The 27,468-nt window shown below is 38.0% G+C and overlaps 1 protein-coding gene across 3 annotated transcripts in view; it reads right to left on the bottom strand.

Moving 5' to 3' along the window:
• Nucleotides 1-13,288: 13,288 nt before the first annotated feature.
• ap1b1 (adaptor related protein complex 1 subunit beta 1) overlaps nt 13,289-27,468 on the bottom strand; it is a 67,805-nt gene continuing 53,625 nt past the window's right edge. For all 3 annotated transcript variants that reach the window (XM_080208220.1, XM_080208219.1, XM_080208218.1), the window contains 5 exons: nt 25,420-25,549; nt 22,571-22,655; nt 20,811-20,897; nt 17,876-18,030; nt 13,289-13,964 (listed from right to left, as the gene is read on the bottom strand). In XM_080208220.1, coding sequence (XP_080064346.1) covers nt 13,890-13,964; nt 17,876-18,030; nt 20,811-20,897; nt 22,571-22,655; nt 25,420-25,549 — 532 coding nt within the window. In that variant the 3' untranslated portion in view covers nt 13,289-13,889. The remainder of the gene's footprint in view (nt 13,965-17,875; nt 18,031-20,810; nt 20,898-22,570; nt 22,656-25,419; nt 25,550-27,468) is intronic.

Below are 27,468 nucleotides of genomic sequence, written 5' to 3'. Positions count from 1 at the left end.
GGTCAGCTAAACCATTAGAGTGCTTTTTATATCTTCATATCTAGAATGCAAGGAATATTTAATGTGATAAACCATTCAAATTACAAAGATTCCAGCTGAAACTATTTTGAACAATATCTATATGCACTTCCAATAAATAAATCTAACAAAGTCAGGGGAAATGTTTTTACTCAGACAGTGATTAGAATGTTGAACTGGAACTACCACATGGAGTAGTTGAGGCAAACAACAGATGCCTTTATGGGGAAGCTGGATAAATCAGAGGAAAAGGGAAGATATGCAGTCAGTGTTAAATAAGGAACATAAACATGTGGAACATTAACTCCAGCACAGACCAGCTGAAGTCTCTGGAGTTCTTTGTGAACATAGGGCTTTTTGACTTCGAAACACCGCTGAACAAAGACTGACATTTGTTGCTTTGTTTTGCACTGCCTTCAGTGCTTCAAAGTCTCATTAGCCTCAAACTAACAATTTTAGAGATCTTGTGGCACAATAGGTCGTGTACCTGCCTCTGAGCCAGAAGCTCCAGTTTCAAATCCCACCCCAGAATTTGATAGCTAAGGAAGGTGCGTTCACAATTCAATCACACAGGCCGAGTTTCCTACAGCAATGGTAAGAGTGGGAGAAATTCCTGGTAAGCTGTGTGACAAAGGAAATTGGAGCCTTCACCACTCCAGCTCCAGACTGCAACGTGCATGTGAAAAAGCTATGTTGCCATTGTAACTCTGGGCGGCTGGATGATGTGAATTAAATTGATGCCAACAGCATCGCTTATGTTTTGGCTGGGACCAATCGCCTTGCCCTACCCATCGTCCAAGTTGCACCGTTGTGGGTGTTGGACCTACGTTCACTCAGAGAATTGAAGAATCCAACAATGAAACTTTAAACAGTTGTGGCTATCATATGAACCTATAGATTGACATCTTTGGAAACTGGATGATTTATTGGGCTATTTTTGGACTTTTCTTTTGTTAAAATAAAATCCAATCCAATCGGGGAATGAATTTTTCCTCTGTTAGCTGGCTGAAAAAGAGTTCCAAATTTGGATAGTGTCAACTTGGTTATTAAGTGCCAGTTATCCACAGTCCCACGGTGTGATTATATCATCATTAATCTTAGTTAAAGTTTATTTATTAGTCACAAGTAAGGCAACACTGCATTGAAGCTACTGTGAAATTCCCTTAGTCGCCATACTCTGGCGCCTGTTCGGGTCAATGCACCTAAACAGCACGTCTTTCAAACTGTGGAAGTAATCTTCTTTACAGAAATCCTTACAGTAATCTTCCTTACAGAACCCAGAATAGTTGTTGCATAAATGAAACATTTTACCTAGGGGTACTACTACAAACTGGTCTTCTGAGGTTAGGAACCAAGTCACATTTTGGATCTTTGTGCAGAATGCACTGTTCTGCATTTTGAGCCAGGGTGTGGTTCCATTTGCAACATTGGTATCCGTTGGTCTGCTGAGTGTTAGATTTACACAGGAAGTACAAATTCATGTTTACAATCTTTATCACGCCCCACGATATTTTCTATTTGAATGTACTTCATACTTGTGATGTTTAAGGAAACTAATGTCTATGTTCTTTTCATTATGTACGGTGTGAGTTCAACAAGACTGTAAATAATGTTTGACAAAGAGACACTATTAGTCAGTTGTGGCTTTTGGCTTAAACTAATCCCTGATGAGCATTTTAACATTACAAGCTTTTTTCCTCCAGATGTTTAAGTGCTATTTTAATTTGCAGTTGAGGTTGTCCTGGATTTTTGGATGTTACTTGTGCATGACAGGCAGCAGGATGCATGAATTAATCATGAGCAATTACTTGAAGTGAATTAGAATACAATTCACAAATAGTTTACTTTGCATAATCCCATGCAGTTGTTTGATCAACAACCTGTTTAAAAAGCAAATTAAAGGAATAACATGCTCATAACTCATTGTAAACCACTACTGGATCAGACATGTCCACTCTTTAAGACAGCATGTATCCCTTGTCCTCTTATTATTTTTTCTGTTTTTATTGTTCAATTAGTTAATCTAATGCAGTGTAGCTTTATTGTTCAAATAAAACCTTCCTTAAATTATAATAAGGTTTCATTCAAAATACAGATCTTGTGCAGTTATTTCAAAAGGGACAGGAAAAGATTTTTCTGTTGATTTTCCTGAGGAACTACCCAGTGGCGCTGGTTAGTGCTGCTGCCTCATAGCACTAGGGACCTGCGTGCGATTCCCTGTTTGGGTCACTGCCTGTGTGGAGTTTGTACGTTCTCTCCATACCTGCATGGGTTTCCTTCGGGTGCTCTGGTTTCCTCCCGCAATCTGAAAGACGTGCTGGTTAGGTGCATTAGCCATGCCAAATTCTCCTTCAGAATGTACCCGAACAGGCGCTGGAGTGTGGCGACTAGGGGATTTTCACAGTAACTTCAATGCAGTGTTAATGTAAGCCTACTTGTGACACTAATAAATAAACTTCAATTTATTCAACAAAAGGTCATTGACTGGAAGCGTTAACCTTACTTTTCTTCCACCAACACTGCCAGACCAGTGGAATATTACCAGCACCTTTGGTTCTCATTTCAGATTATATATTTCCAGCATTTAGCTTTTGAAAAGGACGATAAAGATAAAACCGCCTCCTCAAAACAGCTAAAGATTAACCATCGCCTCATTACAGGAAGGATGTGGAAGCCACAGAAAGGGTACAGAGGAGATTTACAAGGATGTTACCTGGATTGGGGAGCATGCCTTATGAGAATAGGTTGAGGGAGCGCGGCCTTTTCTCCTTGGAGAGATGAAGGATGAGGGGTGACCTGATAGATGTGTACAAGATGTTGATCGAATGGATAGTCAGAGGCTCTTTCCTAGGGCTGAAATGGTTGCCACAAGAGGACACAGGTTTACGGTACTGGGGAGTAGGTGCAGAGGAGATATTAAGGGTACGTTTTCCACTTAGAGTGGGCATCCTTCCTGTAATGAGGCGATGGTTAATCTTTAGCTGTTTCGAGGAGGCGGTTTAATCTTTATCATCCTTTTCAAAAGCTAAGTGCGTGGAACAGGCTGTCAGCAATGGTGGTGGAGGTGAATTCGACAGGGTCTGTTAAGAGACTTTTAGATAAGTACATGGAACTTAGTAAGTTCTAATCTCTAAGGTAGGGACATGTTCCGCACAACTTTGTGGGCCGAAGGGCCTGTATTGTGCTGTTGTTTTTCTAGGTTTCTATGATACTGCCTACACACAAGAGTAACCAGATCTCTGTGCTACAGACACTCAGGGTCTACCAGTTCTTAAGAGGGCTGAGGAAGCTTATAGCAGACATGCTGGCTTTTTGAGAGATTACTGTCCTTTTATTTCCCTCTCTGTCCAAACTGCATTACAATATTGCAACTAGTATGTCAAAAAAATGTAAGTTTGTTCAGTGACAGTGTAGCCTCTGTCCTGAATAACCTGTTGCTGTCACACATAATATTAAAGTAAATAATAGATGAAGCAAGTTCCTGTTCTCTCCCATCAGTTGTGAGCAAGTGCCATTAAGCAACACAAAACTGCTCAGAGTTCAACATTTAATAGACATTAAACTCGTAATCTTACTCAGGATGATTGCCTGTAGAGTACGTTGCAGTAATATTAAGCAAAAAAGTGGAAGTATGACTCATTTCTCATTATTGACACTGCTTACCTTAATCATCTTAGAATTCATGCCTTCTCTTGAAGTTTTTCACTATACTTCAATAACGTCGCAATACAAGGAGTTTGAGTTAACACTCTGCACGTTTTCATGCATTTAAAATATCAATAGGATACAATTTAATAAACACTGAGACTAGATTTGTTAAGCCAAAAGGAAATACCGAACTACATAGATTAATTTGAAATAGTCGTTTCTTGTGACTTACATTCTAACTTTATAAAGATGGAGATGCCGGCGTTGAACTGGGGTAAGCCACAGTAAGAAGTCTCACAATACCAGGTTAAAGTCCAACAGGTTTGTCTGGTATCACGAACGTTTGGAGCGCTGCTCCTTCAACAGGTGAGTGGTATAAAGACAAAGTACAGTTGTTACATTAATTAAAAGTAGCATTATGCTAACTGGCCTGATTTACAAATTCAATTCCAAAAAATTATAAAATGCATATTTAGCTTTCTTTCAAATACCCCATAGTTGACTGTTTCAAGGTATCAACTCACTAAATTTTGCAATTGGCTTTTAAAATACAGTTGCTTAACCACTTTAAGGAATTGGGGTCTGATTGCCCACCTAGGTGAATTTTGAAACTTTGAAAGGTTGGGCGTGAAAATCCACCCAAAAAGAGATCAGGAACCCTTCCATTTCACACTAGTTAGGCACTTAGAATCAATCTCACAAAATTCTGTTCATTACGTTCCACATGGCATACTTTCCCTTATAAAAAATAACCTTGTTCTAACCTCAAAGTCAATCATACGTATTTCAAAATGATGAGTTATCAGAAAAAGTGGAAGAGCCTTTTCTTAGCCAGCACACACTGACATTTGTACAAGATAAGTTTCACAAAATAACTCAAATTAAATTGATGAAACCATAATATCAGTGTCCAGTTTACTCTTCCACTATAGTTTAATTGATCTTATAAAATAATGGAGGGGTTACATATCAGAAAATTAGATTACATCACATTAGAAGCAAACAGGCTTAAATTCAAAAGACAATGCAGAAACAGATACCCAGTTGCTCAGCTTCTTACATCATTCAGCAATTTGTTTTTCTTAAGTTATTCTAATAACTAATATGCAAGTTTTAAAAAGAGAGAAAGTTCAAAAGATGCCTATCATATAACCAGGTATCGACATTTAGTCAATCTTTACATAAGAATCTATATTAACTTATTCATCCAATGAATGGATTAGTGTAGGATTGGTACCATAATTAATAGCCAATCTATGCGTTACGATTGCAATTTATAGATCAGTCTTATGTGATAGTACATTCATGTGTATTCTATGCTTTTTACTGTAGCTTCCATAAAAATTGGAAAATAACAATCTCCAATTATAGGAGTGTTTGCAGTTAATGTAACTGATACATGCCAGTTGGTTAAAATACATGTTAATAATTTCAAACGCATGCAAACGAAGTATAACATGCTCTAATACAGCATATAAGGTCATTAGAGAAAATGCTAAATATTGTGAATACCTTTAATATTGATAGTTGCCCAATAACATTTTAACTATTTTCTACAGCATATATGCTGATCAAACATTTAAAATATCCATCATTTTACAATTGCAAAGGAAAAGTGACAAGAGGAAGATCTCTGTTGTGAGCTTTGCAAGATTTGATTATTTAATTAATAACTTTGAACATGTCAAAACAGAAGTTTGCAGTCTTTAACATTTCTCATCTTTTCAATAAAGTTTGGAAGTTTCTCATAAGCCACAAATGTTTCCTGAAAGGCATGATTTTTTTAAAAATGGTAATCAATATTGTTACACAATTCTTTTCCAGATGGCTCAGTTGACAAAAGATTACCCTAGTACGGAACTGGGTCTTACAGACATTAAGGTTCCTGGTTTGCGGCAAGTTGTCAGATCTTGGCCACATTGCGATGCTGTAATTATATTACAATTAGCATCAGCAGCTTTGGGCTGTGAGAATTGTCCCCTCAGGAAATTTCCTGGGTGTGTGCAGGTATCAAGCACAGGTACGATTGAGTTTTTCCATCATGCTTTCTTCTCTTGATGAGGACATGTGAACATGTCTGATCAAGGTTCACACAAAGCACGATCACTTAATCAACACCCCAGTAAAGTACACATGACTACCGCTTTCAGGTACGTGGGAACATTGGAAAACAAAGCAAAAGCATCAGACTTATTACCTGTTGTAATGTGCCAGCCTCAGTTATATTCTCAATTAGCGGAAGTAGGGTTAGAACCCACAATCTTGTGACCCAGTCATAACTGAGCCAAGGTTGATACTTATTTTCAAAAGCTTAAAATCTTTGGAACCAGCATCTTTTATTTTCTTTCCTACTCAAGTCCAATCCCTGGACTGTGAAATAAATAACAGAATTAAGGTACTGTATAAAAATAATAGCACTGGGCATATTAATAGTTGTTGCCTGATCTGAATTTTAACAAGATCCTTAACCTACTATAACAAACATTCTTAAATTCAAAAGACAGTGCAAAAACAGAAACCCAGTTGCTCAGTTTCGTACATCATCCAGCAATTTGTTTTTAAGTTATCCTAATAACTAATGTGCAAGTTTTAAAACGGAGAAGATTCAAAAGATGCCTATCATGTAACCAGGTATCGACATTTAGTCGACACTTTTAGTCATGCATCATTTCCCAACCACAAACTTTATTTACAGACTTTTCACAGCACTAACAACTGCTTTCACAATTTCAGCAATTTCATTGCTCTCTTTTTCTTTATTAAAAGTAAGATTATTAGTGTGGCATATCATGGGCACAAAACCATAGTAAACTGCATTTCAAAGGTTTGTTAGAAGTGCCAATGTGTTGAGCCACACTTGATCTGTGACATTGCGATGAACCTCAAGATAGGAAAAACGTTTAAATGTTTAAACATGCACTAGATCAACTATGTTGGTTATGATCTGATCGTTTAAGCATTTAGTGACTGTACACTGGTGTCCTGACTGTAAAATTCTATTACTGCTGTGCAAGCTTAATAATCGACAACCCTTTTACTGATGTAGAAAGACTGTAAAGATGTAAAGATTCATCTTTTACGATTTAAATTCATTATTCAGACAAATGGACATAATTGAGACACTGAGTTGGGACTGGAATTACTTAGAAATTTTACTTCTCTTTTAGTAAAAGGGGTATCACATGAATCATTTTTGACACTGACAGCAGTGTTTTCTTCTGACAATCATTAAACTGGCATGACAAATAATATTAACTCAAATATTAAAATGCAGGAATGCATGTCGCAACAGATATTGATGCAAGCGTACATGAGACATATAGTTGCAAGTATGCAAAACTGTTCCTCAGTTGCCAATTCAGATTTAGAATTTCCAACATTGGTTAAACTTTGTTTCCTTACTCAAGGTGGCAGAAGATGTGTGTATCTACTTACTGTGCAGAGACTGTTCAAATAAATTGAATAAGTTGGTGAAAAGGAAGAATAAAAGCGACTCAGAAAAGGGTGTAGATATCTCTGGTTGAAGAGTTAGCACTAGCATAAGTGCAGTGGGCTGAATGCCGTGTTGTTAATTTGATGCTTTTATGGAGTATTCATCAAGAGATCGGACATGAATGGGAGGAAGCAACAAAATGCTTGAACTATACTGAGTTACTTTGTAGTGCTTAAGGAAAGGAACAGTATATATGATCCAGATTGGACCTTTCATGCATAATTCCAAATTTTTCTGCCATATGTAGTATTCCAAACTTAATTTTCCAATGCACTGAGCCAAAATCTATCCAGTCGGACTCGAGGTTGGATTGACCTCAAAGTAAAACCACAGGATAGCTGGTTTCAGACACTGCATAAAATTCTCCCTGGCCCAGGAAAGAAAAACGATGAAAGAATGCAATCCAACCTTATAAACAGTGCGGTTTATCTCTTGCGTGGTAGCAAATACAATGACTAAAAAAAATTGTAGATTCAATATCACCTTCATGTGGTCCTTTGCAGTCACTTGAAAAGTAAACATAGCAAATTCCATAAATTGCAACAAGTAAACAATGAATCTAATTGTTGATAGCATTGCATACCAGGACTCTTCTGTGGAATCTTTTCTAGACTCCTGAACTTATCTATAACACTACTGACCCATAGCACTCACATTTAGTAGAACATATAGCATAGGAAAATATCCTATAGTGTGATGGGCTTCATCAGAGAAGAAGCAACAGCAAGCCGATGAAGTGGATACTGGAAATGTAACCACTTTGTCAGAGTGCTGGTTTTTACGGATTGCTTTGAGGGACAAGAGGGAAGTGGAAAGGTTGAGGAAGGGAATTATAAGGCTAACCAGCTAAAGAAAGTCACCATGATACAAAAGTGGGGGCTAGAGTCAAAGGAATGGAAAATTTGGGGTTGAGGAGATTTGCAATGATCTAGAAGAGAGAAAGGGAGAGGCAAAGCCATGAGGGAACTTAAAACATGAGAATGAGCATTTTAATTTGGAGCCACCAGGGAACTGGAGTGGCCAATGTAGGTCAGAAGAAACTGTTTTATTATTTACCCAACATTAATGGAATTAGAACAGAAAGGGCACTAAAATTGAAGTTGACCGGTAATGCTGGTAAGATTAAATTTCTGCTCAGATGCCAGAAATAGGGCCTTGGTCAGAGCCAGGAGTATGAAGTTAAGCTAAGCATTAGTAGGTGGTATTTTAATAGAAGGCAGATTTGTCACTTATTAAAGGTGTAAAATCTTAAAATGTAAAATACAACCAAGTTACACCTTTATAACAAATTAGTTTGTTAAAGAATTCAAGCAACTCACATAAAAGAGCTTTACCATTCTCAAAGCAGTACAAGATAATTTTGTTTGGGTCCCTGGTGATTATCGTGCAACATCAAAGGCTGAGATTTGACTGGAATTCCATCTTGGGTTCAACATTTTCTCTTCACGCTTATTTTGGTAAACAAAGCATTTAAATAGGTAGAGGAATAAAATGGATGTAAAATAAAAGAGGATAGAAGTTATTGGTGCTTGGGAATTTTGAATTAACTGAAGAGTTCGCTGGTGGAGGATGGGAGGCCAATCTGGAAGATATTGGAAAAATTGCGCCTGGACATGACAAAATCTTGGAGGAACGTTTCACTGGCAGCTGGGGTTGGGCATACAATTGGACATAGACAGCTTTGATGATAGCAAGGTAACGGGATTGGAAGCTCAGTTTGAGATTGAATAGGATACTTAAGTTACAGTCTGGATCAGCCTGAGATAATTGCTGGAGGTGGGAACTTGTATGAAGTCAGTAGTGAGGATTAGGGACAATAGCTTTAGCTGGAGCAACAGTTGTCACATTCAGGACTGGCTGCCACAGATAGTCTGCTAATGCAAGAGGCAGCAGAGATGTTGATAGAACGTTATCAGTTTACTTAAGGAAGAAGTCTTAATTTGCTGTCACCATGGAGTGGTATATAGAAGATGATAGAAACATAGAAGATAGGAGCAGGAGGAGGCCATTTGGCCCTTCGCGTCTGCTCAGCTATTCATCACGATCATGGCTGCATGTCCAACTCAATAGCCTAATCCTGCTTTCTCCTCATAACCTTTGATCCCATTCATCCCAAGTGCTATATCTAGGCTCGTCTTGAATATATTCAATGCTTTGATATCAACTACTTCCTGTGGTAATGAATTCCACAGGCTCACCACTCCTTGGGTGGCATCTCTGCTAAATAGTCTATCCCGAATCCTCAGCCTGTGAATCCTCTGGACGCCCTTACCATCAAGAGCATCCTCCCTACATCTACCCTGTCTAGTCCTGTTAGAAATTATAAAAGTTGGCAAACTTGGAGTTAACTGTTTGGGCTGGAAGAGAAATTGCTAGAAATAGATTGGTTGTAATTCCAGGTTGAATAATGCAAGTGAGGCACTAGGGAACACTGGTAAAGTACTCTTGTGTATCAAAATATACTGCAGCAGGATTATAGAATGCATCAACAGCAAGTATGAACGTATAAATAAAGACGGACACCAAAAGACCTAATGTTTCATCCAGTTTCCCCCCACACAACTGTGATGCTTTAAACGTCACAATATATAAAACCAGTCCCAATCTCTGAAAGCCACCTCAACAGAAGCGAACAAAGAAACAGATAAAGCCCAAATCAATTAGGGAAAAATAAATCTGCAAAATTCCCCTCTGACCATTCCAGGTGACAGAAACCCTAGCCCTGATTAATAGTATATAGCACCTACCTTTTGCATGAGATGATCTCTGCTCCAGCCAGGAATTGGTCCAGCTTTCATTTAAAGGAAGCTATCAAACTTGCCTTCACTGCATGAGTCAGCAGCTTGCTATATAGAGGTCCATTTGAGACTGAGGTCCTCCTTAACTACGCAGTTGAAATAAAATGTTGGCAGAAGGACAAGCTACCCTGCTTCATCACCAGGGATGAATTCATTATCTTTCCGTATAGGTTCTCCAGTGTAAAACTTATTCAATGCAACAAATCTTATATAGAAGACGACCAAGTCACTGCTTCAAGGCTTGACAAAGGTTTCTAATTTTCAAGGTTCATAAAGACTCACTTTTGACTAATTTGATGTGATTTAAAATGTCAAAAGTTAGATATTTTGATCTGCAAGTCTACATAATTATAAAAATAAACTCAACCCAATTCCTAAAGTTAAATTGAAAGGTTTAGAATAACCTTGAAAATATTGCTTCTCACATTCCCTCCCCAAGGAAATATTAGTTGCATTTGGGCTTGATCCAGTAGTTCCTTATGTCTTCCACTTTTGTATTCCAAATTAAGTATTAAGTTCACAATATAATTTTAGACGATGAAAGCTTTTTGGTTCATCTATTCTACTTTATATAGGGTACTGATGAAAAATCTGAAGCTGGTTGAGGTTTATATTCCTTCTCCATATTTTCTACCTTTTTGAACAGGCTTCAACTGGAAAATCTGACACACGGTAAGTGGGGGGGATCCTTCAGTGAATAACGTACACTGCAGTGCGAAGCCCAAATACTAGCCCACAGTGCCCAAACCCCCACCACCCCCCAATCAGCAGGTTGACAATATTTTAAAGAGTTGCAATGTTTCCTTTCTCCACCTTCCAAAATGGGTGTGTAACTTTTTACCACTGGTTTTACAATAAAACATCACTATGCATGAATATCCAAAGAATACATCACAGGAAGAGGCCCTTTGGCCCACCAAGTCAGGCCAACACAGATGCCTCTAACCTAATATTTTCTTGCCTCTAATGTGGTCCATATCCCTCTATTCATATACCCAACCAGATGTCTCTTGAACGTTATTACATTCATAGATATAAGATCCTTATGATTGTGTCCCTCTTCTGAAAAAGTCTGCTGAACCCCCCTGATCATTTACATAGCTCCATATAAAAATGCCAGCATGTACATAATGCAAGGGCAAAGATTTAGGACCCACATGTCCAGAAGTCACCAAAAGCCAGTTAGATTGACATTAGAAGTGATTTACTTTTGCAATTTAAAGAAAATTCTTACCAACACTTGCACTATATTTAATCAAAGTGATACTGGTGTGACTCACAAGAATTCGAAATTGGCCATTCGGCCCTTGGAGCCTGCTCTGACATTGGACAAGATCATGACTGTTCTGACTGACTGTGACCTCAAGTCCACTTTGTCTTCCTCCCGCAACCCGTAATCTGTCTAGCTTGGCCTTGGATACATTCAATGGCCCCCGCCTGCACTGCTCTCTGGAAAGACAATTCCATAGACAAACAGCCCTTACAGGAAAGAATTCTCATCACTGTATTGAAAAGAAGACTTAAAGTTGTGTTCCCTCATTCTAGACTCCCCCACAAGAGAAGCATCCTCCCCACATCCATGCTATCAAATCCCCTTAGGATCTTTTAATGTTTCAATAAGCTCATCTCGCATTCTCCTAAACCTCAATGCCAACTGGCCCAAACCGTTCAACCTTTCCTCATTAAATAAGTCCTTCACCCTTGGAATGAGCTGAGTGAACCTTCTCTGAACTACTTCTATTGCAGTTAGACAAAAGTGAACACAGTACTCAAGGTATGGTCTCTCCAAGGCCAGTTACAATAAACACCCCTACTTTTATATTCCATTCCTCTTACAATATACACTAGCATTCCATTTGTTTTCCTGATCACTTGCTGTACCCAAATACCAACTTTGTGATTCATGTAACAGGACACCCAGATTCCGCTGTACCACCAAGTTCTCATTCTCTATTTGAATAGTATACTGCTTTGCCATTCTTTCTGCTGAAGTTATCATGCTCAAATTTTCCCACATTATACACCATCTGCTAACTTTTTGTCCACTCACAATACGTATCCCTTTGTGGTGTCTAACTCCTCTTGACATCTTACATTCCGACTACCTATCTTTGACTCATCAGCAAATTTAGCTACCCTATATTTGGTCCCTTCGTTCAAGTCATTGATATAGATTGTAAATGGTTGATGCCCTAATACTGATTCCTTGTGGCAGTCCACTTGTTAGAGCTTGCCAACACAAAAAAGACCAATTTATGCCTACTCTCTGCTTCATATTGGTTAACCAATCAATTTCCCATACTAATGTGTTATCCCCTCAGTCTTAAATGGGATTCACCTAATTTTTAAACTGTGTTCTCTAGTTCTGGACTCCCCACTAGGGGATACATCCTTCTATCCTCCGGATTTTAGCTACTTCAAAAAGATCACCTGATTCTCCTAAATTCCAATGGGTAATGGCCCAACCTGCTGAATCTTTCCTCATGAGATTACCCACCTCAGGAATCAGTTGAATGAACCTCCTCTGCACCATTCTTCATGCAATTCTAACCTTCAAGTAAGGAGACCAAAATTGTATACTTCATGTATGGTCCAATGCCCGGTACAGGTGTAGCAATACTACTTTACTTTTACGCTCAATTTGCCTCGTAATCACTTGCTGTATCTGCAAACCAATTTTTTGAGGATACCTCGGTTACTCTAGTGTAGAATTGTGTGCTCTCTCCTCATTCAAGTAATATCCCTTCCTAATAGCATTGTGGCTGTACCTACACCTCAGGGACTGCAGAGGTTCAAGAACGAGCTCACCACCATCTTCTCAACGACAACTACAGATGGGCAATAAATGCTGGCCTAGCCAGCTACACCCACGTCCTGAAAATGAATAAAGTACAATTGCTTTTCTACTGCTCTTGTCAAAGTGGACAAGTTCACACATTCCCATATTATACGCCATCTGCCAAATTTTTGCCTAACTGATCCATCAAAATCCCTTTGTAGAGGCTTATGATGTCTTCACAACTTGCTTTCCTGTCTATTTTGTGTCATTAGCAAATTTAGTTACCGTACATTTGGTCCCTTCAGGCAATATATTTCTCAATATATTAATGGTACTGTAATAATTTATTTGAGCCCGTTATATTCAGGAAGTGTACTCAACTTTGTAATTAGAATGTAAATTGTGGCACAAATTAGTTTAAAAACAAAACGAGAAAAATTTAACCAACGTAAATGGTCATAAATTAAACCAAACAATAAATTCCCTCAAAACTGGTGCACCGAAGAAAGATACGCTAATGAAATAAAAACGTCATTCTGTGATACATTGAAATCAGTCTGCTGGGTACCTTTTCCCCATAAGTCCAGTTTATTTCTGATATGACTACTGATCAACACTTTGACGTCAGCTGCAATGGTGGAACCCAAAGAGCATATTATCAGCATGAACCATATTACTAGTGTACAAATACACATAAAATGTCATACCACAAAATTTTAAAGTCACATCACACATTATGAAGAGGATACAAATTTGAACAAGGACAATTACCCAACAGCTGGAATGGCAGTGTACTGAGCACAGCCTTTTCACAGACTAGGCAATTCACCATGTCATGATATTACATTACATTCAAACGACCAGGTTTTGAGACAAATCAACATAGCAAATATCTGAATCTTGTATTTAGAATGCATCATCAATGGAATAATGGATTTAGATATACTGGGATTATACAATAGACTTTAGTGTTAATGGGTCAATATACTCTGAGATTTTGAGTATACAATAAATACCCTTCACAATAATGCAACTTCTTCAATGACACCGGGGTGTCACATATATAATTTCTGTCCATTATCAGTGCTTATAGGCTTCTGAATAAACACCACAACTGCAGGGATCTTCCGCCAGTGTTATGTCCTTAAATTGCTCAATTCTTCAAAATTACTTCGTATGCCTGGAAAACATGTTGGGATACCTCTGGGGCTCTGCATTTCAGCGATAACTGCAAGAAAGAGTCAAGAGCACAACAATGTAAGGTCAGGGTTACATATTGGATTAGCTGTACTGAAAGAACATCTTGCCAATATAAAACTTGTCTGAAGATTGAACATTAGCAAAGTGTAAGAAAACTGTCCTTTCAGTGAGATCACATTTAATACGCATTATGCAAACATGGCTATTAAAATATTACCTCCAAGAATTAAGATTTTAATTAATTCAAATGGATTTTTAAACAGATTTATACTTTATTATTGCATTGGCTTAAAGAAAATCATCATGAATTTGACAACAATCAAACCAGCATAGCATTGAACATGAAACTGCTGATGGCTGTAAACTGCTCATTCATACCAGCAGACGAAGAATAGCAAGTAATAAAACACAGCCTCTTCAAACAAAAGTCTCCATTGAACAGCAATGAAGGCAAAAACCACTATTTCATTAACTTGTATGAATTATATAATTTGTAATCAGCAAGGGTCACAGCAACAGGTTTTGAAATAACACATGTAAGGAACAGGTAGAAGATACATGTGGAACACGCAGCTGCGGTTTTACGTAATTGTTTTTCTTTAAAAAGATACAGTTAATATCCAAATTGCACTCATAGATGAATGTGATTTTTCAACTGATACATCATTGATTTCCATCAGCGACAAAGCAATAATTGCTTGTCACCTTCATTTGGATTTCACACAATAAACAAAAGAGTGGTTTTTCTAATTAGCAAGCAGAAAAGACATGAAAACTGAAAAGAATGAATAAATTGATGTTCATTATAATATGTGCACATCCTATATAACATTATTTTGAAATATCATGGGGCAGGGGAGATATCTTATAATGGCATTATTACATTATTAGAACAAATTATTTTCAACATTCTTAATTTGCCTACTGGCTTCTGGTTTACAACATTAATCTAATAAAATTGTTTCATACAAATATTCAAGCGGTGAGTTATATATTGTGTTACATAACATCAAATTCAGTTGCTCACCTAGGGCAGGTACTAACTCCGCCTCTCCAAAATTCATGCCAATTAAATGTGGCGTGCTACTAGCAATACATGTTGTATAAAGAAAAATAGCAAGAGAGCAATTATTTGGCCGAAATTAAATAATCCATGGTGCCAGACAAAATATAAACTGTACTTTAAAAAACTCTGTAGCCTCCGTCTCCTTTTAAATTTACAATTAATCTCAATTCATGATGAGAAATTGTCGACTTAAGTGAGAAGACCAAACAAAATTCTGACCACAAATATATATATTTTTTAATTAGGACACTTAATTCACTGTTAAGCTCTTGCAAGTAGCTTTTGAGTTTATAGCAAAGATAAATTGCAGGGCTAGAACAAATTTTGAAACCAGAAACCAGTTCTGAAAGTAATCTCAGCTTTGCCTGAACCAAATCAAATCCGGAATTGAATTTATTATTTAAAGTTCTAATCAACTGCTTAATTGAGGAGCTAATGGTACAAGGCTGATTCAGTCATCATGGGATCGTGAATCAGGGACATGGAAAATAAGCATCAGGAAAAAGCTAGCCAGCAAAGCATTGCAAAAAAGAGACTGCAGAAGCATAGGGCAAAGAATGGAAGTGGCAAGTTTTTTTGCAACTGACTAAAATTAAATGAATTGCTAACCTCCAAATCCTGACCCGTAGGACAAAACCACCATGGCAGGCATGCAACAAAGGGAAAAAAAAGATAACTATAAAATACTACAGCTTTTCCCCAACAGAAATAGAAAAAACTAGTCTTGATTAATATACAAATGGCATGTAGGGACATAACAGTGCAAAACATTAAGAACACACACATAGGGAAGACTACACAATGATGCATATTACGGAACAAGGCAACAAAAATAGTTTAGACAAGTACAGTACATTATATTTCTAAGTTTAATATTTAACAGTAAATAAGTTCACTTCTAAACAGTGGAAACAGTGGACAATTTAGGAGTACAGTGAATGGTTAAATTGTATTTTATGCAAGACATCACAACTTGAATGAAATATTCTGAATAATTTATGAAAGCTATAATAGGAGACATTTCCATTCTCATTCCATTTCCAGTGGAAAGTTAAGAGGAATGTCTGTAAAGCTGTCAATAAATAAATAAGCTTGTGAACAGATTTCCAGAATTTGTATTTGACGGTTGTTTGGTAGTACAGAATTTGAGTGTTGCTGAAAAAAAAGACAAGTTGTCAAAGTTTTTTGTTTTGTACCCAACAAGATAAATTCACAAGAATATCAAATCTCAAAGGGAACAACAATTTCTCCTGCATATGAACAGGGTACTGATTAGTTGGCAAGTGGAGTCTGATTGGCTTGGAAAATGCAGCAGGAAACAGTTAATTGCCAAGCTTTTGTTTAACTTCAAATCAGGCAGATCAACACTGATTAGTCAAGGCACCGCCATCAGAAATAACCTAGGGAATGGCTACCCCAACATTTTGCTTAATTGAAAAAGGCACAACGCGTGGACATATTCATTCTGTTTGCAAAAGACAAGGTTGCGTGTGTGCAAATATGTAGCTTCTTGAATGTGTAAGTAAGCCATATTGTGAGCTGAACTCAATCTTAAATTGGTACAAGTCTCAGCACAACCAGGATCGTTTGGCAAGTGCTGTACAATCGCAGACTCCCATCTAATGTTGGACATTATGTTGAGTTTTATTTGTCCACTGCAAGCCTATTTTTACTGATCAATTTATGTATCTGGATTTTTATAGTGCCATCTGCTACAACATTGCCCATTGGCAAACAATTGTAAACAGAGCCCTAACATTTGCTCGCCATGCAGGCTTGATACTGAAAAGGGTGCAACAAAACTACCCTATGGAATTATGGCTGTCTGGCAGATCATTGCTTGCTACGTACTACACAAACTCAATGTGTTTTAAGGCTGCCGTACCTTTAATTCTGAAAAACGTTCAGTCTACCTCACTTTATCTTGGAAGGGCAAAGTGTTCCAAATTTTGAGTAACAGATATTTCACGTTGTTACTATGCAGTAGTAACATGAGTGATATTCTCCACTAACAGGATGAAGTTTTCTGCCTATCACACAGAGGACTAATGTGGTATTTCAATTTCAGTGTCAATGTGATGTCAGGTATGTAGGTCCAACGACTGAGGATCGTACTAAATTGCGTGTCCCATTGGCCATTCACAATAGGCAAAGTACTGACTGTACTTAACAGCCCATGTTTGCAGAACTCAGAACATGGTGTCCTACATTAGATGATTCCACGATTTGACAACACTTGCTAAATAATTCTGATGGTGTTAAGAAACAATTTAAGATTATCAGTCAGGCTCACAGTGTGTCTCATTTGTGTGTGCGAGAAGCTACATATATTCAGTACAGCTTAAGGCACTGTCCTTTGCAAACAGAAAGAACACGTTCATGTATTGTGCCTTTTTGACTAAACAAAAGCTCAGGGGAAAGTCACTTCCTGATTCATTCCACACGGTAATACCTTGACCAGAGCTGACCTGCCTGGTTTGAATTTAAACAGAAGTTTGCCAGTTAACTGTTCTCTGCTGCATTCTCCATGGCAACACTTCTACCAATCAGCACGCTCCCCTGATGCAGTATAAATTTTTGTTCCCTTTGAAATTGTGTATTCTTGCAAATCTATCTGGATGAGTGCAAGACAAAAAGTTTTGATAGCATGTCATTCTGTATTTGCTTCTGTTAAATGAATGCTGGTGATAAACAAAATTGTTGTATCTTAAGTAAAAATACATTCTACACAACACGTCACAAAACATAAATGATAAAGTTCACCACCAACACTTAACCTTAATGACGTATCAGTGTAATTACACAAAAATAAGGATTTAAAATATTAAGTAAAAACTTTAAAAGCATAATAGGAGATACTGGTTAACACTCACCGTGTAATTGGGATTGCCTGGTTGGATCCTAAGTTCTGCTAAAACCCAGATTCCATTGGTCAGTTTTAGGGACTGATAAAGCATATCTTGCCCTTCAACATTCCTCTTTGCAACAGTGAAAATATTATTGCTTTGAAGCTTATTAGTGACTGCATCTGCAAGTTTAGAAAACAATTACGTTCAGCAACCAAAGTAGTACAAAATCTAGACAAATTCTGCTATTCAAACTGAAGTGTGTATACTTGCAGCAACCATTATCGGTATTTATCACTGAAGAAAGATCTCAACTATCAGCATCGAAAATTATTTTCTGAAATCAGCCTTTATAACATACAGAAATGTGTCGGTAGGTAACACTTCAAATGAATCGAATAGACATAAGGTGCAAATTTAAAGGTTTAGGTTACTGAATGTGTAGGTAGCTAATATCATAAATGAACTGAATAGTCACAAGATACAAAATTAAAGGGTTTAGGTTACTGAATGTCCTAATGAAACAGCAGTATGAAGCTCTACCTTCCACAGGTAATTTCAGCAGGCAACCTGGGGAAAAAGGTAGAAGAGGCACCTGGAATGGAAAAATATGGAGAGCGAGAAAGTTTTGCTCTCAAACAGTTCCTTGTACCCAGTTTATACCCTGGATACATGATACATGTAAGCACCCTCTTCAATCAAAACAGTCTGTGACAAAACAAAAATTCATTTAATGGGATGCAATCAAACAACTTAAATCTACAAGTAACTTTCTTAAAGATTGTTTTTGACTGTTGTAATAAGTGATACTGTAGCAATATAACATTTGATTTGTTTCCCACTTCCAAGATGGCATAACAGAATGACATTTTAGATGACTCAAAACAAAAATTATTTATCCTGTGGTAGCTGCCAGACTGCACTGGAGTTTTTAATTTGCTAACTTGTAACAATGTTTACACTGCAGGTTAGGTTAATTGGCCGTGCTAAATTGACAGGGGTTAGCAGGGTAAAAATGTGAAATTACAGGAACAGAGCCTTGGGGGGGGGGGGGTGGTGGAAATTGTGGTTGATGGGCCGAATGGCCTCATTCTGCACTGCAGGGGATCTAAGATTTACATGCTCATAAGCCTTTGGTGCCAATGAATTTCATAATCTGTTTAAATCTATCAAGACTATGTTATTTAGTGAATGTTACTAATTTAAGCAACAAAAATTTCATTTCACCAATTTAAAACAAATCAGAAATTTGTGATATGGTAATCAACCTTCCACATACATTCATTTTAATTATATTTTATGTGCAATGGACAGCACAGCATAAAGATCATGTCCAGGGCTTTCCCGATTAAGGAAAAGCCATCTTTTAACATTATTGCTTCTAAAAAAAATTCTTTCATTTTGACCAATGACAATTTATTTAAAGGAAACTTTAAATACAATTGACAGATCAGGGCATGATGCTTCCCAGAATATAGCAAAGATTAAAACACAGCTGAATTTCAGCAGCCGTGTGCTACTACAGCTGAGCTACTTTGCTTCAATGATATCAAATCATTGAATCCCTACGTTACAGGAGGCGGCCATTCAGCCTATCGAGTCTGCACCGACCACAATCCCACCCAGACCCCAGACCCATAACCCCACATAATAACGCTGCTAATCCCCTGACACTAGGGTCAATTTAGCATGGCCAATTAACCTAACTCGCACACCTCTAGACTGTGGGGGGAAACTGAAGCACCCGGAGGAAACCCACACAGACGTCGGGAGAATGTGCAAATTCCACACAGACTCCTTCCAACACACCACTAAAGTTCCAGCACATTGAGATTTCCACTCTTGCAAAAGCTGGAAATATATTTAGATCTGATTTTAAAAAGACAGCTACTTAAATTCAATGGATGTAAACAAGTCAAGTTTGAATAATTACTAAAATAAACAAAATATTGCAGATGATGGAATCTGAAACAAGAATAAAGGATGCTGGAGAAACTAAGCAGGTCTGGCAGCATCTGTAAGGAAAGAAAGTGGAGTTGACTTTGACATCTGTTTGGCCCTTTGTTATTAGATCGTTTTCAAAATTAAATGTTGTTCTTTTAATTTAATTTTACAGATTAAAATTGATGGCTTCAAATAACCTCGGTTAAGAGGAATGAACAAATCAAGATCTCAAGTTTCAAATTCAGAAAGTGTTATCTAAGATCATGAAAGGAAAAGCATTCCCTGCAGCACATATCAATACTAGGAAGTACAATTCACTTCAGGAAATACAACTGGCCGAAACAATCAATGATGATTTTTAAGTGTTATTAATGCAAGTCTACAGATTAAAGTATTCATCAGTTGCTTAAGGTTGTGCAAAAGAACATTAACATAATTATAAAGCAAAATACTGTGGATGATTGAAATCTGAAACAAATAAAATGCTGGAAATATTCAGCAAGTCTGGCAGCATCAGTAGAGAGAGAAACAGAGTTAACGTTTCAAGTCTGTATGACTTATCAGTAAAAATGGTATAACGCTTTCACAAACCAATGTGCAGAAATGCAACTATGCCTAACCCCTTATTTATGAATCAGGAGAGGTGAATGCTATGTCAAAGCTGCAGTCATTTAAATACCTGGATTTGAACACCCATTCCATTAAAAGGCTGCTGAGTTAAATCAGGGAGCTTTAGACACAAGCAAGAAACCTGCTTCAAGTGCACTTGAAATTGCGTTGCTTCTGAAAGAGAAGTTATGGTTCAGGTCTCCAATCTGGCAGGTCCACTAATTGTGCAAACTCTGCATCCATCTTTCATGTTATTTTTCAAATGGATGGCAACACTCAAATATACAGCATAAACTGATGCTATTGTGAAGACAATGCTAGTCACAAACCAGTTATAATTTAATTATGTAATTGAAAGATGCCTAGTGCCTGATATATTTCTAAAATAATAAAGAAAAACACATTTTACCTGCGTTAAGGTGGCAGTCTTTGATTTGGAATTGTACTTCATTTTCATTTGGAATGTCTTTCCAGGTTGCCAGAAAGATCTGTCGATCTGCACAGGAAATAAATGGGTGATACAAGTTATACAGGACTTGAATCGCATCTAAAGGTTATCAAAAAAATTCTGTTTGTTATTCATTCTAACTCAGTGGTTTCCATATTGGGGGCTGTGATTAGCAATTGAGGTCCTGTGCCTTCTTGGCAGCAACGGTGACTGTGGAACAAGGACTCGGGAGGGGACAGCCCTGGAATTGGCTCTGACATATCTTGATATGCATGTGCCTGATTTATTTCTTGCCCTGGTCCGCTAGAATTGTCCAATGAAATCAGTTCTGAGGCTTGATCATTGCCTCCAGGGTCTGCAAAATGCCACCAACACCATCCCAACACTCAGTCCTCAGCTCTGCACCAACCCCCTGCACCCCACCCCTCCCAGCTTTCTCCCACCTTCCCCCATAACCCTCCCAAACTCTCCAGGAGTTCTACTCATCCTTGCAATTGCTTTGGGGATCAGGACAAACTTTGGTCAGCACTGATCTAATGAGTACATGGCAGCATCCTCCCTGAAATTACATTGAGACGTGCATTGTGAAAGCTCACTTAGAAGTCGGATGAGATCATGATCAAGCTTGACTTGTAAACAGCTTGCCAAGGTCATATGAAGAATGGGCACGAGTGCTATGGAAGGATTTAGTACCAATGCATGGCATTTGTCTAAATCAGAGGTGGCACACCCCAAGATAAAGATAGTTCAGCACTAATTAACAGTTTACTTTTTATAAGAACGTAAGAAACAGGAGTTGAAATAAGCTATTAGTGTCCTCAAGCCTGCTGTGCCATTCAACAAAATCATGCTGATCTTCTACCCTGAAAAGGTTCTATTTAGCTACTATTATATTGCATCACCAATTACTAAAGTCCATCTAAACAATTAGAGATATTAGAGGTCTATCCACATCTATCTTGGTTGTAGTTCATCTGTGCGATAATAAACATTACAAGTTATCAACAACTTCAACTCTCACCAATTTTTACAGGTGCACCATAGAAAACATCCTTTTCGGTTCTATCAGTTTTGTATGGCTCCTGCTCTGACCGAACTACAAATGGCTGTGATCAAAGCCTAGTCCATCACGCAAACCGGCTTCCCATCCACTGAATGTCTATATTTCCCGCTGCCTCAGAAAAGCAGCCAGCATAATCAAGGATGCCATGGATCCCAAACACATTTCCAACTTCTTCCGTCGGAAAAAAGACTTAAGTCTGAGATCACATACAAACCGACTCAAGAACAGTTTCTTCCCTGCTGCCATCAGAGTTTTGAATGAACCTACCTTATTTGAAGTTGACCTTTCTCCGCTCCCTAGCTATGACTAACACGACATTCTGCATCCTCTCCTTTCTTTCTCCCCTATATACTCTATGAATAGTATGCTTTCGCTGTACAGCATGCAAGACAATACTTTTCGCTGTGTACCAATACATGTGACAATAATAAATTAAATCAAAAACCAAAAAAGGCACAAACGTGCAACAATTCAGAACTAGTAATACGTTCAAATCAGCTTCCACATATCAGATACAGCACATAGAATATCATTTATACCATCCCAAGTAAACAATGTTTTGTTTCACCTTCAGATCTTTGTAATGCTTGCTACTGGTAATTAAAACCCTCTTTCAATCACCCTGACCAGCTGTCATAGGATTATTGAAAACACTCACCCATCTTTCCATCTTCCACAAACAATATGTTAATTGGATACAGGCAACTGAAGTAGAAGACATCAATGTTGTTCTTTACTGCAACCTGTTGACAAAAGTAAAAGTTAGACTTCTGGTAATTAAAGTCCTATGAATGGTGGTGATTTTCCTGTATCATTTATTCCTTTTGTAGAGAAATGCTACACTATATATTTGCAAAGCATGGTTATGCAATTATTTAAAATAAAAAGCATTTAAGACACCATTCAGAATGATTAACATCAAGATTGTGCTGGAACTGTTGAATATCCACTAATGCTGGCTGTTCATAAATATTTCACTATGCATAAGCTCAGGCACTATTTTTTTCTTCAAAAATTATTTCTCCAAAAGCTGCATGCAGCAGATTCTAATAATTTGCGTTGAATTACAACAATTCTACAAAAAGAATTCTAAATATATTAGTTTTATATTAAAATTTTGTCATAGAAACTTGTATTGAAATGTGGTTTTTCATTAAGTATAAAGCTTTAATTTTAGAGTAGCTTGGATGGAATGGAAAATAAGCACTACAAGCAAAGGTCTTTTCATTTTATTTGCAGTGGTAATTGGTTTACACAATTTGGATAATGTTCCATTGTAGGAAACTGCAGCCTCATACTGCTTGCACGAGAGTCGAATAGAATACCGTTTTGCCTTGCTTGGAAGTAGCATTACTGAGAATTGCAAAGATAATGAGGTTATTATGGGTCAGATTTTGCTGTCAATACAACAGTAATGCTTATAGTGCTTGTCGCTATTTATACACAAATGGGTGCAGCAATTCAGACAAGGGGTAGAATATCCAAAGGATGCTGTCCAAGTCTGCTGCTCTGTTGTTAACTTCACAGAAGCGTCATTTCACTCAATGTCTGTCTTACCCTTGAGCTTTAGGAGGATGAAGCTGCTCTATTTGCAAAGTATATCTGAACTAAACTAGTCATGGAAAGTTAAGCCTGGCCAATTTGTGTGCAAGCACCAGGGGGAGAAGTGCTAGTTACTGTCAACAAATTTCACTCACTGAAAATGATAAAGTATGAGGTTTCATCCCTTTAGGTATTAATAGGTTTAAGCATTTCAAATTTGAAAAATTAAACTTCCTTGTCTCTCTTAATCCAATCTTTTTTCCCCTCTATATTTTTCTTAATTTACCTGTTCTGACAGTGAATTTACCCACTGACTGGGCAGCAGTGGTTAGCACTACAATATCACGGCACCAGGGACCCAGGTTAGATTTCTGGCTTGGGTTACTGTCTGTGTGGAGTCTGCACACTCTGTCTGCATGGATTTCCTCTGGGTGCTCCGGTTTCCTCCCACAGTCAGATGTGCTTGTTAAATGCATTGGCCATGCTAAATTCTCCCTCAGTATATCAAAAAAGGTGCTGGAGTGTGACTAGAGGACTTCCACAGTAACGCCATTGCAGTGTTAATGTAAGCCTACTTGTGATGCTAATACATAAAACTTAAACTTCTAATTTATACTTCCGTCTCAGTATGTGTGTCGTTTTCCCACAATCCTTCAATGTGATTGGTCGTTGAGACACAGGAGCTTTTCTTGATCGCTCAGACTTTAAAAGCCTGGTTTCCCTCACTTCACTGTTATCAGCTTACGCTGTGACTTGCCATGCAAAAAAAATTAAATCTATTTGCACGAGGACAAGTCTAATGGTAGACGCTGTTAGATACCTTGCAACAGCTAAATCTGACCCAATGTCTACTGCATGGGCTTAGATTTCTGGGTCCTTTCTTGTCTTCCATTCAGTTTACACCTAGTACAGGAGGACAAGGGTACAGATTCACCAAGACGGTGCAACAAACCCTTCAGTGAATATAACAATAATTCAGAAACATTTAAAATGCTATATTGTCGTAAGAGAAGCAGCTGTACAGAGCTTGCTATTAGGCAACACTACAACGAATAGTTCATCATTCAGTGAAACCATATATAACTTTCAAGTTCAAACTTCCTCAAAAACTCTAGATTAACCAGACATGCTAAAAAGTGATCCTTAAGCAGGACAGAGGCATATCACAAATAATTTGGATTTTGTTTGTGTTTTTCTCTATCTACGATCCTCACACAGACAGTAAGTGAATCTGACAAGTGATTTCGCATTTAATATTTGTAGAAGTTGGCAATTGTATGGGTTGTACTGAAGTCACTGTATAACCCTGTGATCCAGGCAAATGTACTACGTTAAAAATACAGATAAATACGATTTTTAAAATCATAACAGATACAAGCGCTAAATGCTTGACAATAGCTCCAAGCATAAATTATGGCTGGTGGCCACATCATTAGCACCCAGAGTCAATTCAATCTGTTTAGTAATCAACTTAAGCATTGCTTTCAAAATGTTTTGGAGAATCAAACTATCATTTACTAAAAGTACCTCTTTAACAAACAGTCAACCGTTATGAGTAGTCCTCAAAACCTAAGTAATGTTATTTCAAAGCTAGTATTTATGATTGTAAAGTGTCTTCTCCCTTCCATTCCAAATTAAATTATTTAATAATATTTTACAGAGAAGAAATGTGCAAACTAACATTAATGGGGTTGCACAGCTATTCGACTATATATGGGAGCCACTGAAGACAAACTCCACGAATTGTTCTCTCACCTGTAATCTTAACTTTTGCTGGCATAATGACCTCACCAAAATTACTATTTTGCTTGCATTAGTTCAATGTTCCAATACTTACACAATCAATTTGACCTCATTACACAAGCCAAAACTATCCCTTTCCATTCTTACTGAAATAATGCAGGTTACATGTAAACAAGAGAGAGGAAGGGTAAGGGAGTGATTTAGCTGCTGTTTAACTCAGACCTGTAAGTTGGTGAGGGGGTCCATCTTCATAACTGGGCCAACTGTGTTCAGAGGAAGGGAAGCTTCAATTGTCTGGTTAGGAGCAAGCGGGGCATTGACCTGTAAGGGAGCAGCTGGCGCCATGCCAAAGCTATGAAACAAAGAAAATATAAAGTCACTGAAGAATGAAGTATAATGACTTTCTGCTGCCCGTCAGTGGTTTGATGTGAACTTAAAACTATTGGCATAACACAGCTTGCAAGTACATATCTTTCATACATCTATGGAAGTGTAGAATGATACAGTACAGAAGGAGGTTGTTTAGCCCATCATGCCTGTACTGGTTATTTGCAAGAGCTATCCGATTCATCCCAACTGCTCTTTCCCATACCCCTTAATTATTTTCTCTTCAAGAACTCATATAATTCTCCTTTTGAATCGACTTCCATCACTCCATTCATTGTGAATTCCAGGTCACGACAATTTGCTATGTAAAAAATAATTGTAATTCCATATGAACAGCTTGTGGGGGAAGATGAATGTTGATAAAATGGACAAAAAGGTAGAAAATAATTAGCCATGGAAAAAAGCAGTAAAGGCACAAGCTTCCACAAACAAACACTCCTGAAATGATCTTAGTAGTTTACATTGAGCTTTCCCTAGCTGCAGAAAATCTGACATGTGCCAAAGGATTAACTCATTACACAGTCTCTTCAGTCAACTTCTCAGAGGTTTGAAATATCATACATTTGTCAAGTATAGAAGGAATCATCATCAGAGACTGCTGAAACCCGCAAACACTTTATGGGTAACCTTCCATTAGCCACTTGAAGCGATGAACAACAATGGTGGTAAACAATATCTTTAAATTGTATCTAAGTACTTCAGGATGATTAAATCATGCTGACTGATTCATTTGTAAAGGTAAAGATTTTCTTCCTGATTGGGCTATGATATTACTGAACTAGACCATTATATTATTCACCTGAACTTTGGTTTTCTAATTTGAAATTTGTCTACAAAGGATAACTCCACCAGCAAACGGGCAAAATCAAAAGCTGAGAGATTGGCCCTCAGAAAGCAACTGAAGGAGGATCTTAATCTTGATTATTTGTATTTGCTGAGGCCAGAAAATGTGCAACTGTTCTGAGAGCAAGATACCCATCATCCACCAGAGTGGAGAGTGTTCTGCGAGGCACAAACCTGAAAGGAAAGGTTCAATTCCCAGTCTGCAGTCTTGGCTCAAGGAGTTGGCGGTTGGAGGGCCATAGGAGTTTTAAAAAATTCTGACAAACGATCATCATTGACTCAAAATATTAGCTTCTTAAAAATTTAATCTTTCACGAGATGCAGGTGTCACTGGTTATCATTTATTCCCCATCCCTAATCTCTCTGGGGTGGATTGGAAGATGCCTAGGGCTGGGGTCCAGACAGGGAGGAATTTGTAAAATGTGTACTGGAAGGGTCTTTGGAGCAGTGTGTAGCTAGCCCGACTAGAGAGGGGGCTGCACTGGATTTAATTCTGGGAAAGGAGCCTGGTCAGGTGATCGAGGTTGCAGTAGGGGAACGTGGCAAACAGTGACCACAATTCAGTCTACTTCAGGATACTAATGGAAAAAAGTGAGCACTGTCCGAAGGGGAGGGTGCTAAATTGGGGGAAGGCTAGATACAGCCGGATTAGGCAGGACTGATTGGGAGAGGTTGTTTGAGGGCAAGTCCACGTTTTGTGGGAGTCTTTTAAAGGGACAGCTGAAATGGGTACAAGAAAAACATGTGCCGGTTAAGAGGAGGGATGGGAAAGGTAGGATCAGGGAGCCGTGGATAACTAGGGAGATTGAGGACTTGGTCAGGAGGTAAAGAGAGGCGTATGTTAGGTCTAAGCAACTGGGAACAGAGAGAGCATTGGAGCAATACAGAGAGTAGGAGAGAGCTTAAACGGGGAGTTAGAAGGGCGAAAAGGGGGCACGAAATGGTCTTGGCAGACAGGATTAAGGAAAATCCAAAAGCATTTTACTCCTATGTCAGGAATAAAAGGGTGGTTAGAGGAAAAATTGGTCCTCTTAGGGACAG

Source organism: Carcharhinus amblyrhynchos, chromosome 20, assembly GCF_965287045.1.
Source record: "Carcharhinus amblyrhynchos chromosome 20, sCarAmb.v2.hapA, whole genome shotgun sequence".
Taxonomy (NCBI): Eukaryota; Metazoa; Chordata; class Chondrichthyes; order Carcharhiniformes; family Carcharhinidae; genus Carcharhinus; species Carcharhinus amblyrhynchos.
This window is presented reverse-complemented; position numbering and strand designations above follow the sequence as displayed.